This window comes from Halyomorpha halys, unplaced genomic scaffold, assembly GCF_000696795.3.
Source record: "Halyomorpha halys isolate HHAL.00 unplaced genomic scaffold, Hhal_1.1 Scaffold1348.1, whole genome shotgun sequence".
NCBI classification, from domain to species: domain Eukaryota; kingdom Metazoa; phylum Arthropoda; class Insecta; order Hemiptera; family Pentatomidae; genus Halyomorpha; species Halyomorpha halys.
Genome location: NW_027115660.1, coordinates 36,963 through 50,000, shown reverse-complemented (window position 1 = coordinate 50,000; position 13,038 = coordinate 36,963). Strand labels below are relative to the sequence as shown.

The 13,038-nt window shown below is 29.3% G+C and overlaps 1 protein-coding gene across 6 annotated transcripts in view; it reads left to right on the top strand.

Annotated features, from left to right (window-relative positions):
* The first annotated feature begins 627 nt into the window (after nt 1-627).
* The window catches only part of Pi3K92E (phosphatidylinositol 3-kinase 92E), a 35,057-nt gene continuing 22,646 nt past the window's right edge, over nt 628-13,038 (top strand). Inside the window, exons 1-4 of one of the 6 annotated variants that reach the window (XM_014434337.2) lie at nt 628-863; nt 1,554-1,721; nt 6,177-6,405; nt 7,687-7,910. In XM_014434337.2, coding sequence (XP_014289823.1) covers nt 1,572-1,721; nt 6,177-6,405; nt 7,687-7,910 — 603 coding nt within the window. In that variant the 5' untranslated portion in view covers nt 628-863; nt 1,554-1,571. Of the gene's footprint in view, nt 894-923; nt 1,218-1,553; nt 1,722-6,176; nt 6,406-7,686; nt 7,911-13,038 lie in introns of those variants that run through there. The other 5 variants (XM_014434335.2, XM_014434336.2, XM_014434339.2 and 2 more) reach the window with 5 other exon arrangements.

Here is a 13,038-nt window from a genome sequence, read left to right as displayed (position 1 = left end):
GAGATTAAAACAGTCACTTGGGTTTGAATACCCACTAGTTCATTATAATTTAGGTGTCTCAGGGTGCGCCATCTTATTTCTTAATGTTGGAATGCTGGTGCCTTTCGATTATGGTAATGTCCTAAGGATTAGTCCTTTTTGGTTACCTCTGGTTTGATCGGTATTAATATCATATATTGAACCTTCTGATTCTAACTCTGTAATATTCTGGCAATATCTTTTCAATCTTCCTTCCGGTTTATATTCCTAGCCATAACCATCTTCGTTACCAGAGTAAAGACAGTATGTTACTTAGGAACTAATTTATCTTTCTTTTTTTAACTAGAAGTCCACGATTACATTCTCTGTACTTAACATTCAGATTTGTTCTTACGGTGAATTTAAGTTTATTAATTAGACATCATTAATTGTAGTGAACCAAATAGTATTTCAATATAGTCCATTAAGGATTGGTAGCGATATTATGTGTGGAACAAACAGTTTAAGCGCCTGTGATATTATTCTCTCTTAGAAAATATAAACTCAAATAAAATAAACAAAGCTAATGCACTTAAAGCAGTTTGGTAAACAAGATACGTTGGTTGGGAATTGAAAGAGGAGGCGGCATCTATCCGCTGACTATCTGAACTAATTCAACTAAGTGGAACACCAATTTATACGGAGTTGCTCAGCCCTGAAACGGCTTCCTATTTGTTATTTTCTTTTTGTTGTGTATATTAAAAATTCACGCAATTGCGAGATGTGGACGTTCAGTATTCGCTGTGTTTTATTTTGTGATCCAATTTTTAAACAATGTAAAATCTGTTAATTCGTAATTTTGTATTATTATTTTTAAATATATCTCCGTGTTATCGTTCTCTGTGGTAGGATATTTTACACTCTATTATGTGTAGGTACTAATAACATGTTATTTGTATTGACGTTTTGTAAATCCTAATTAATGTTGTGTGAAACAAAATTATATGGGGAATATTTGTTTGAAAGAGAAGTCATTAGGTTATGGGAAGTCCTACTTAGCTATTTGTTGACACCCATTCACCATTATGTCATTGCACCTGACGCTTGCACAATAAAAATATTTAAATAAATACTGACGACTTTTGTTTATATTGGTTTAACATGCAGAAATTATGCAGTTCAATAATTTACTGATTTGAGGTAGTGCCATTCATGTTCCGACTACTTCATTTATTTTTATATCTCACTGATATTATAGGGTATTTTTGATATTTTACTCCTAATTCATTTGTTTTAAACCTATTTACATAATAGATCTTCATTCAATCTATTATTTGCTGGATTTTACACCTAATGTTTTGTTTAAGTGATAAACACTATTTTAACCATGTTTTAGACCTGAGAAACTTTTATTTCATTTTTAAGTTTGTTATAGAAATGAAAGAACTGATCCACCAACTGTTTATTTTTCAATGCCTAATGTTTAATATTTAAGTAGCGTACATTAATATCTATTCCAATTACTAGTTGTTACTGTTATTAATTGGTAGTTCAATATATGTGATAGTGTAATAAAATTGTTATCACTTTTATAGGTTGTAAAATGATCTGAAATGGTCCATACTCCACACAATTATGGTCATGACTTCTGGCTTAATGCTTGGGCATCTAACCAGACAGTCAGCATTTCTTTCTTTATGCCCAATGGAATACTTATTCCTTTTGAAGTTAGTAAAAATGCTACACTCCAGGAGATTAAAGAGGTAATTGTCTTATTGTATTATTCAATTTTAGATTTGTTTTTCTAGATTTATATTTATGATTGATACTTTTTTTCCTCAAGTTGGGAAATCTGGTTTACATTTATTTATCGTGTTAAAACTACACAATTTAATGAGAATTATGTACTTTATGCATATTTGCATTGTTGTTTTAACTATTATCTTATCAATAATCTTGCCCTTATCAATAACAACAAACCCTACTTAGGTTTAGGTGTTCAATATTTTACTTTGTTGAAGTTTGGAAAACATTATTTTTAAGATTATCAATGTTTATTGTGTATTTGGCTGTTAATTTACGAAATAGTTCTTATATTGAAAGGTTTGATCTGTTTGTCTACTCATTGGAAATTCCTAGTAAGAAATTATCATGAGGAAACTAGTTATCATCATACCCTTGTATCTGAATGTTCAATCTTTCCTCGAATAAGATATGTTTTCCTTTTTGTAAAAAGTACAATAAATTTATTTTGTAAAGTGTTTTTTTTTTACTTGTATTTTGAAAACAATAATGTACCATTTAACTTTTATTAAATATTAAAAATCTTTCATTCCATTATTTACCTTTAAAATGTATATTTTAATAAAAGTATGTTCATTAGTGAATTTGGTATAATTATTTAAAAAGGATAAAAGATTATCCCAAAATTATTATTTCATTAAATGTACATTTAAAATATATTACCAGTGTTTTTTTTTACTTCTTATTTGAAATATTACTTTCAATATTTGGTTATCAGTGTTAAAGCAGTAAGTAACAATCTTAATTGTTGTTTATCATTATTATTGGTCAGAACTATTGTCTTGTTATCTGTAATTTTTTATATCTGATAATTTACTTAATAATCAATTTAAATTACTGTTGTGAAATATTTTTTATAGTTTAATGATTCTACTTTTTCGTGAGAAGTTGATAGTTTTGTCCAACAGTGCAGGCGATTGTTAATTAATCTTGACGGCTTTTAAAATAAGAAATAGTTTTTTCGAACAATTTATGGGCAATGATTATTTTTTATGTAATACTACCAACTATCTTGCAAAATTAGATTGTATAACATTACTACCAAGACAACTTAGTCTTTTTTTCACGATGGAAGTGGCTGGATAGCTCTCTCTGTCATTGTCACCTTAAAACCTGGTAGATGATGTGCAACAATTCACTTTCTAGGCATTTACAAGTGGTAGTAACATGACACTGCCATGACGGGTACACTTACTTTGCGGAAAATGCCACGATCTTAAATCTTTTAATGATTGCAATTATCGTAAAGTTTACAAACATTTCAGTGGCTGTTACCTGGAAAGAGCGAGATAGTGAGTCTTTTAGGCAAACTTGATGAGGTTAAAGGATACTGCATGTAAAGTTTCTACACAGGATAAATTTATAACTGGCCTTAGAAACAAAGCCATTCTGAAAGCATTATTAATATTCATGGAAATATTTTGTCTATATCTTGCACAGGCACTTGAATAAGCTATTGAAGAGGCAGATTTCTTTTAGATTAGGAAAGGTTTGGACCTGATAGTGAGTAAAAAGAAGAGGTCTAAGACAGATTCCAGATGTTACTGTTCAGGGCATCGAGTGGCAAATATCTGTACGTTAAAGGCAGCAACCTGTTTCTTATTCAAGGACTTGTTACTCATAGCTAAGGCCTATCGGAGCACGATGGAGAAATATGAAGCCAGATAGATCTGGAACACAGAAGGAACATTTTAATGTTTTATCTCTTTGTAGTTGACATGTATACAATACTATTTTCATTTGTCTCTATTGATGTAGGCATTTATCTTCTTATTACTAACTGTGACCTTAACCATTTTACAATATTTAACTGTAATATTACAAACAATTATTTTGACATTTAAAATTACAAAAATACTTAAATCATGTTTAAGTGGATTTGAACTTAATGTTTGGTTATAAAATGCATCCCAATGCATTTTAATGCAATGAATAATTCATTTTGTAATTAAATTACCTATAAATTGTAAATAATCATTAACTTAAATAAAGATTTTAAACCTTTGAATTTTTATTTATTAAAAACTACATTAAAAAAAATTTAATAATGATATTATTTTATATTTAAACCCTTCTAGCCATATAAAGTTATAATATTTAATATAATAATGATCTAATTCTTCTTAAAATGTTCCTATTTTCATTTATATGTCTAATATAATGTCTATGTTTTTGTCATGACAATTTATGTTTTTAACATTCCTACCATCTATGGTTATAGAAATATTTCTACAATATTTATGTACATATTACAAAATGTCAATGAGGAGAAAGATATAAAATCTTAGATTAACTAAAAAGTGCTTTTGTTATGTATTTGGTGATGATGTGGTGAAAGTACTTGTTTTAGAGGACATGTTCAACTCTCAAGTAAGGGACACCAGTTTTTAAGCCTCAAAAGTTCTACCATGGACACTTAGAGAAAAAGTTGAAAAGGAAATAGACAGCCGGAAAACAGAAGTAGTTATTCCAAAAACTAACTATTGTGAATGGAGAAATATAGCTGTAATTGGTTAGCATGATTTGTTTGTGTACAGATTAAAAAATAACTATAAACTGCTTCACACAGAATGAGAATTTTCTATTTTTCTACAATGAATGTATCTTTGGCTGAATATGAAGAAAACAATCTTCATGACCCTGGGCACGAGGTATGCATATTTAAACTTTTATATGGTTGAAGTGAGCTCAAGATTATAGGCTATCTCAATCACCAAATGAGTACATTTTGTTAAAAGATTATTGAGTTAAGTGTGAAAGTGACACTATCTATGAGATGAAGTAGAATTTCATGGATCTTAAGAGGTCTTAAGGGTATCTAGATGTTCTACATTAGAAAATTTTAGTTTAAAACGAGATCCCATTAGAATAACATAAACTGAAAAATATAAATAACGTGGTTTATACACTATTTACTATATCAAGTCATAAAACAAAATGAAATAGATTCTTATTATAAATTGAAAATAACAAATAAAAAAAAATAATCAATTAATTCATCATACCTTCTATGGATATAAACACCAACTTATATAAATTTGATATGTAAATGATATGATGATATAAAAATGAATATGTCCACCTACGTACAAACACGCATGTGGACCCTTACGCACATGCAACTTGAGAATAATTTAAATCTATAAAATGTGGGATAACTAAAGAATATAATATTCATATCAGATCCTAATTCCAATCTTCAATTATGGTATTATGATTGGAGAGCATTGGTTTGGGATGTGAGAAGGTATTGGGAAAGGAGGGACTTAAATGAAGATAGGGAAGGAGCATGTCGGATATTAAAAGGGAGGGAATTCCAGAGGTCAGTGGAGTGGGCTAAAAAGGAATTTTCGAATTTTATGGTTTCCTGGAAAGGGATATAGTTAGAGGCTAGAATGGCGAAATGTTGTTTTCTGGAAATGGATTGAGGGTTTGATTTGGAAGAGACTGTGGCCGTAGAAAGGGTGCTGGTAACTGATGGTTTGATCTAGGTAACATTCCAGAAAATGTCTTATGATGGTATTGAGGGAAAAGGTATGGAAGAACATCTGCTGAGAGTATAGGGTGTTTGCTGATAACATCTTTGGTTTGAATTGGAATAAATATAATTTTTTTGGAATGGAAGTGTATTATCCCAGACTCTGAATTACAAATGCAAAATATTCAGAAAAAGTAGCAGCCATTAAAGATGTGCCCTGACCTAAGAATGCAACATTTCTATGGAGTTGGATTGGGGTAGTTTACTAAGGAAAATTTATTAAAAATTTGGCTTCAGAACTTGTCCCATCGATTGTTGTCAAAGAATACAGGATTCAGGATTTCAGTGTTCTGAAGGTGCAAGTGAGGTTTTCATTACGATCAAGGAGGAAATTCTAAGTCAGGAGATATTAATAGCATATGATGAAAAATTACCACTCGTCTTAGCCTAAGGTATTAGGCTGTTAGGTTTAGGTGCTCTGCTCTCTCACTGACTTCCTGATGGAGCTGAACTTTTAATCTTTTTTTTTTTAAGGTGTCTGAGTAAAGCATAAAAAGTACAGCCAGAACGATAAGAAAGCAATTGCTGTTAATTGGGCCCTACATAAATGTTCCAAATATTGCCTATATAGTTATATGAATATTTAACAAATTGAAACCTTTTCGATCTCATATTTGACAGATTATCGAGATTGAATGAAATTGTATTTAGGATGATTCTCTCTATTTTGTGGATTTTAGATCAACAGAGTAAGACCAAATTATTGTGTTGTAGGCGTTACATGAATTAATGTTTACTTTATTTCAAAGCCTTGTATTGCCGAAACATGTCTGTTCTTGCTTTAATCTGATCAACTTTTTTGTTAGTGGCTTAAATCTGATTGAACATTTATATTTTAAGTCTGATAACGAAAAATTTTAATTTTAATTATGCTTAGGATTTATGGGAAGAGGCTGCAAAGTTCCCTTTGCATTGGACTCTTCACGATGCCTCAGCCTATGTATTCTCATGCATTAATTCCATGGCAGAAACAGAGGAGCTGGTCGATGAAGGAAAACGATTATGTGACATAAAACCTTTTGTTGGTGTTTTGAAAGTTGTAGAAAGGAGAGGAGACAAAGCCGAGAAACAACTAAATGTTCAAATTAGTCATCTCATTGGAAGGCGTATGTATTTGTTTATTATTAAGTTGCCATTTTTGATTAAAAAATAATTTGTTTAATTAATGAGCTGAGCTAACGTAGTATTTTTTTTGTTTCTCTTACAAATAATAACAAAAATTCAAGTAATATAATGATGTATGTACTGGGACTCTTTGAATTGAATCTTAAACGTCTCAAGTAAATCCTGTATTAGTGTCGTCAGTACCCGGGTGGCCCTTAGTCATTTCTCTATGTATCTGGCGTGCTGTGGGTCAGTATTTTTTGTCTTTGGAATCCCTGACCTGATAAGGAATACAGTATTCCATTTTGAGAAACATGTTGCCCATATGATTGTGAATCCAAACTAGCAAGCTTCACAGTCAGTGCAGTAGTCATCTTTTTTTAGTCAATTGTGTAATAACTAATATTTTGTGGGATAATTAAGTTACTTCAGGTTGATAAAGGATATGCATTCTGGTTGACCTGTGTGAGACATTAACCCTTTTAGTGCCAAACAATGATTTATCTTTAATCTTGGTTTTTGTAAAAATTGCCAATGGTGTTATACTGTATATTAATACTGTATGTTGTATTAATCAAATAGTAAAAAGGCCAGGCAAATAAGTATATCAAGTAGTAAGAAGTAATAGCATACACAATAATTATAGCATTTTTTGTATGTAATATGAACAACAACATATTATTTTGCTTGGACTAAAACAACAAGCACTAAAAAAACCAAACTGTAAAAAAATAGGTTTATAAATAGTGCCACCATTGCTGAAATTGAAAGAAAAATGCTGGGATTGTTTGTATAATTTTTATGGGAATACAACATAATTAATTGTAAGAAAACTGGAACAAAAATATGAAATGCATGATTGCTTTCAAAATCATAGTAGTTCATATTTTACTTTTATTTATTGCTTACGTTTTGATTTAGTCTCTCAAAAAATGAATGATTGCTTTCAAAATAATAGTATCCATTCAGATATAGCTTGCTTCAAAATTTTGAAAGTACACATTGAAGCTCGTGCTAAGAGAAACGAAAAAGAGAGAAAAATAGTGTTAAAGCTATCTATGGACTTGGTAGACAGTTTTTATATTTATTTTTAAATTTTTTTTTTTGTATTAAAATTTTATAATGTGAACCATTATTAATAAAATTTAGTTTTGGGGAAAGGAATACCAAATTATTGCAAAAGAAACTCAGATATACTCATTCTAAAACATGGAAAGAAATACAAGAGTTTATTACTTATTGTGTCAATTTTCGAACTATTAATAATTATATTTTGTTTTTAGGACTGCATGAATTTGATTCTCTAAAAAATCCTGAAGTGAATTATTTTCGATGGAGAATGAGAGGTCTAGGCGAGGAAGTGTCCCGCTGTCGATCGAATAAAGGTTGGTTGGAAAGGTTGTGTGTTCAGTTTCCTCCACGCATCGATCCTCGGTTATCCCACTCAGTTACAGGAAAATTGAAGGATGGAAACATTTTCATATACGTTAAATACCAAAATTTCGATGTAAGTGTCTTTTGGGAATGGCATATGTTTTTTAAAAAGGTTATTTGTAAATCTCTTTGGCCATTCATGATAAGAGCATTGTTCTTGAAGCAATGTTACCCTTATATCTGTACTAATAAGTATAAAGGAAACACTATCCCTTGAAGCAATGTTATCTTATATCTGTACTGATAAGTATAAAGGATTTAAGTCTATATTCTTGATTTTTAAGGAGACGAAAAATAAAGTTCAGAAATTTTGTGTAAAAACTTATTTGTTCAGTATAGTTTTAACCAGGAAATCATAATAATATGCATCTTAAATCCTTTATACCAATTGATAGAGAATTATTTTTCGAGTTTAATGTACTTAACTCAACATTAATGTTTTTTGGAGTTAAATCCTTTATACTATTGAGTACAGATATATGAGGCCATCATAGATAAATATTAATTATTCTTTTCTTCAGTTAAAATCCTATCCTCTCCTCTTTGGCTTTTCAAATTCTGAACTTACTTTCCTTAGGTGTTCTGTTCAAAGCCTATTGGCCCTTATCTCATTTCCTTTTCATCAGCTCTAGAGCGAATAATATGGCTACTTCTCGTTTTATATAGCCAATGATGGCTATATTTTTAAAATCTGATATCTTAAATTTGAAACTTGTTCTAGCTCTTTCCCCTTTGTTCTTGGATTGAAAACCTATGAATAAAATTGATAGCAAATTTCACCTAGTTGAACTTGGCAATGGATGTTTTTTTCAATAAAATGTTTAGTTTCGGGAAAAAATCCGAAAAATAAAAGATTTCTCTCAAAGGAGAAATTTTGTTTGAAAATATCAAATTCGGTTTCAGCTCTCCAAAAAATAAATAACAACTTAAAAAAAATTGATTGTGTTGTTTGGATTTTTTCCACATGCAACTAATGGTTGACTCTAGCAGAATCACATATGATACGTCATATTGAAATTTCAGCCATAAGTTTTATTGTTAAATGAAGCAATAAATTTGATTATTACAAATTTAAATTTCATATATTAAGCACTGGATTTCCAGCGACTAACTGGAATTGATAGCAAAACCCAGCTCCTAGTCTATAGGCTTATATTATTCCAAGGGTTCCTGAATTATAGACGATTTGCTATATCTTCAACTTTATAAAAATTCAATACTTACTATTTAATGATTAAAAATAATGTTTATTTATGATACATAGCTCATTTAGAAACTGCTATTGCTTGGGATTTCATTGGTAATCTTATTTTGTTTAAATTTTGAGCCTCCTCGGAACTGAAAAAAAAAATTGTTTTTGTTTTTTTATAATATTTTCAATATGAAGTTTTCCCAACTTTTTGAGTGATTTAAATTAAAGTTCAAAGTTTAATAATAGCTTTTACACTACACAATTTGTTTTAACCTGTATTTAGAACCAGTTTAAAAAATACAAAAAAAAAAAAAAAACAACCTATTCTTGTTTTCTTGTGACCATTTTTTTTTTTTTAACCAGACCGAAAAAATGCCATCGCTGTTGATACAAATAAAAAGACAAACTCCTATCTTTCTAAAGAGTCCAAGAACATCAAAATTGAATTGTAATTTCAGGGCTTAGCGATTCTGATTCTCATTGACTTAAAAAAAAAAAATTTTGTTTTCAATGACATTTTCTATATAAAGATGTTTTTGCATACTGAAACAAAATCTGTCACAATTTTTGGAAATAAAACTTTAATTTACTTAATGATCTAATTATTGTTACCATAAAGTTATTATTTTTAACGTTTATATATTTCTTTTAATCTGCTCTAAAAAGAAAATGTTTTGGAGGAACCATATCAGTATCATTTCTTATCTTGAGATATTAAATAAAGTAGTTTCAGTATGTTTTATTTTTTTCTCAACTCTTAAGGTCCATTGGATGGAATTTCAATCAGTTATTAATATGCTTGTTCCAAAGAATGGTTTTATAACCATAATTAAAAACTGATGGGTGCATGCCCAGTGTAGGTTTTGGAATGGAAAACCATACTGTGCATGTGTCCACTAGTTCGATGACTATTTAACTATTCTAATAATAAAAAAAAAAAAAATATATTGAAATCGGCCATGGCTTTAATGTGCTCTCTTCTTGTTGTAGCTCTACTACCTTTTCTCCTGCATACAGTAAGTAGTCACTATACTATATGCAGGAGCCTTACCTTAAACAGCCATCACTTTTTTCTTGTACTGAACTATTTTTTACTTATTTCTGTCCTTTTCCAAAGTTCACCAGTTTATTTTTTATATGCACTTCAGAAACACCTGATCTAAATCCTTCTTTCCGCATGATTGCAATATATGATTGTTCCTTTTCAATACAATGAAACTTCCTCTGGACATTTATCATTTAAATTTGGAATTTTTTCCTTCTTTTCCTTCTAAGTAGATAGTATTTAGTTTTGAATAATTTTTTTTAAAACAAAAATCTTTGATGAAAAAGTGGAATTTTAAATTCGTTCTTTACTTGTTATTTAAGAGGGCATATATCCTAGATCCTAGAATGAAATAATTTTTTCATTCTTTTGATCAGATTTTTAATAAGTGATATTGTGCTAAGAAATATATATTGTTAAATGTCCCTATGTTCCCACAAATATATATATTTAAGTGTATATATTAATTTATTAATCAATAAAGTATAATTAATTTATTTAACTGTTTTTACATCATTGTCAGAAAATCTGTTACTTTTTAATGAAAAATAGTATGCTTATTTATTTTAATGTTACTTTTTAATGAAAAATTTTGTTTTTTATTTACTTTAATAAATTGGCTCACTCTCATTTTCTATTTATCTGTGAAGGTTTCATTTTTTTTATAAGTTTGTAGATACAGTGAAACCTCTCGTAATGGATACCCTTCTTAAAAGACAATTTTATAATAAAGGTAAACTAATGACATACAAATTTAATGCATTTGATACCCTCTTTTACAAAACACCTCCACCTAGGATGAAGACACCAATTTTATTCCCCATCAGTTTTCACTTCTCTATAACTCATATCTCTCTCTATGTATAAAAGAGAGCTGTCGATTCTTTGTCCTCGATAGACTTTCTTATTACTAGACCGATTTACATGAGTTTTTTTTCTATCTGATCCATTTTGCTGTGGGAAGGTTTAAAGATGATGAAATCATGAGATTTTTGAGTAGAAAAGAAGTTATGAACAATATTAAGCATAAGGCCTGGGATAGATTAGGTCGGCAGATTTTTTTTTTTAAATAAGAAAGTCATATTCGTTTTCAGGGTGGTCTCTAAATACAGTTTTTGGAAGAAATTAAAAATCATTCATTTTCACCTCGATTCCGTCCATGCATTTTTTTTTCCCCTCTGGCAGCTATTTTTCATATAATCGTTAATAACTCCTCTACCTTTTATCTGATTGTCACATTAATAGAACCGTTGGAGCCAAAATTGAAAAAAGTTATATTTGATGCTTTTTTGAGGGCAAAATGTGGGTTTCAAATGAGGGGAAAAATTTCTCACATTTTATTTTATATTTCCGGTTCTAATTTGTTTAATTAGACCTGCTTTGTGTCATTTGGTGCAGTTTTTCGAGCCCTAAAAAACTGCTAAGTTTGGTGGAGATCGATCAAGTAGTGTTGAAGTTATTTCAATTTTTTAGATTTTTAAAAAGAAATCTAAAGCCAATTGTAGGGCGAAAATTTGGTAACCATGGCTACTGTCTTGTCACAGTATCTCTATCTCTTGACTTCTCTCTATATATAAAAGAGAGCTGTCGAATCTTTGTCCTCGATAGACTTCGTTATTACTGGACCGATTTACGAGGGTTTTTTTTTTATATGTTCCATTTTGCCATGAGAAGGTTTAAGGAACATGAAATCCCAAGATTTTTGAGGATAAAAAAAGTTAAAACAAAATAATGCGTGAGACCCGGGACACAGTAGGTCTGCAAATTTAAAAAAAAAAAGAAAGAAAATAATATTCATCTTCCTTGGTAGACTTAGTTATTACTGGACTGATTTATGTGGAGTATTTTTCTAAATTTGTCCACAGTTAACTTTTTGAATTACTAGACCAATTTAGTGGAAGTTTTTTTTTTTAAACACTAATTTTCACTACTAAAAAATTGTTTACCACACTTCCATATGTCATTCGGTCTGTTTATGTGCATTTTTTTGTTCAAAATCTTCCATTTTGCCATGGGAAGGTTGAAAGATAATGAAATTCCCGAAGAAAAAATATTTTGAAGAAAGTTGAGAGTTTAATATAATAAAATGAATTAGTGGGCTTTTTTTACTCCCAAAAAATATTTTACCACTCTTTGATATGCCTATCATTCTTAGTTGTTGGGATACAGTACTAATATTGACACTGTGAGAGTTTTTATTTCAAAATTATATGTGTTACTAAATCTTAATTCTACTTATTATTATCATTATTATTTTTCTTAAACCACTGCAAAGTATGATGTAGATTGGTTGAGTAATTTTGAAGCTATTAATATATATATATATATATATTTTAAATTATGATTGCAACTTTATAGCATGTATTAGTTCAATTTATGTTACGAAAATATAATAATAAAGTGTTTAAAAAATGTTTAATTTTAACTAAAAAATATAATAAATTTTAAGAAACTATCTGTTTTATTCGTTAAATATAAATCTCAAATTTACAGCCTATACTGATGATACTAACAGATATGCCATTTATTTCAACGTTTCTTTCATGCGATGCTAAATATGAATGTCATCGAATATATTGGATTAATTTATGCCACCAAACGATAATAAAGTATACCTGTATGTTTAATTTAACTAAAGTGTATATATATAAAATTAAATCCCTCCTTTAAAATTTGATGTTTTTCATTTCAAGATACTTATAATCTAAAATGGAATACAAAAATATCCATCTGTGAGCCGTTTATGGATTACCTCCGATAACACCAATTTTATATTCATTTGATACCATTATCACAGGTTATCGTAGGATGATCCTCAAAATCCGGCATACTACATACCTATTTTCAAATATGTATCCTATCACCAATATATATATCCTTTAAAATGATGATTTAGGCGAAATGTTTCTAGAATGATGTCTCGATTTTTCTTTCTTTTGTAGCTTAAAAATGTATTATTGTTTT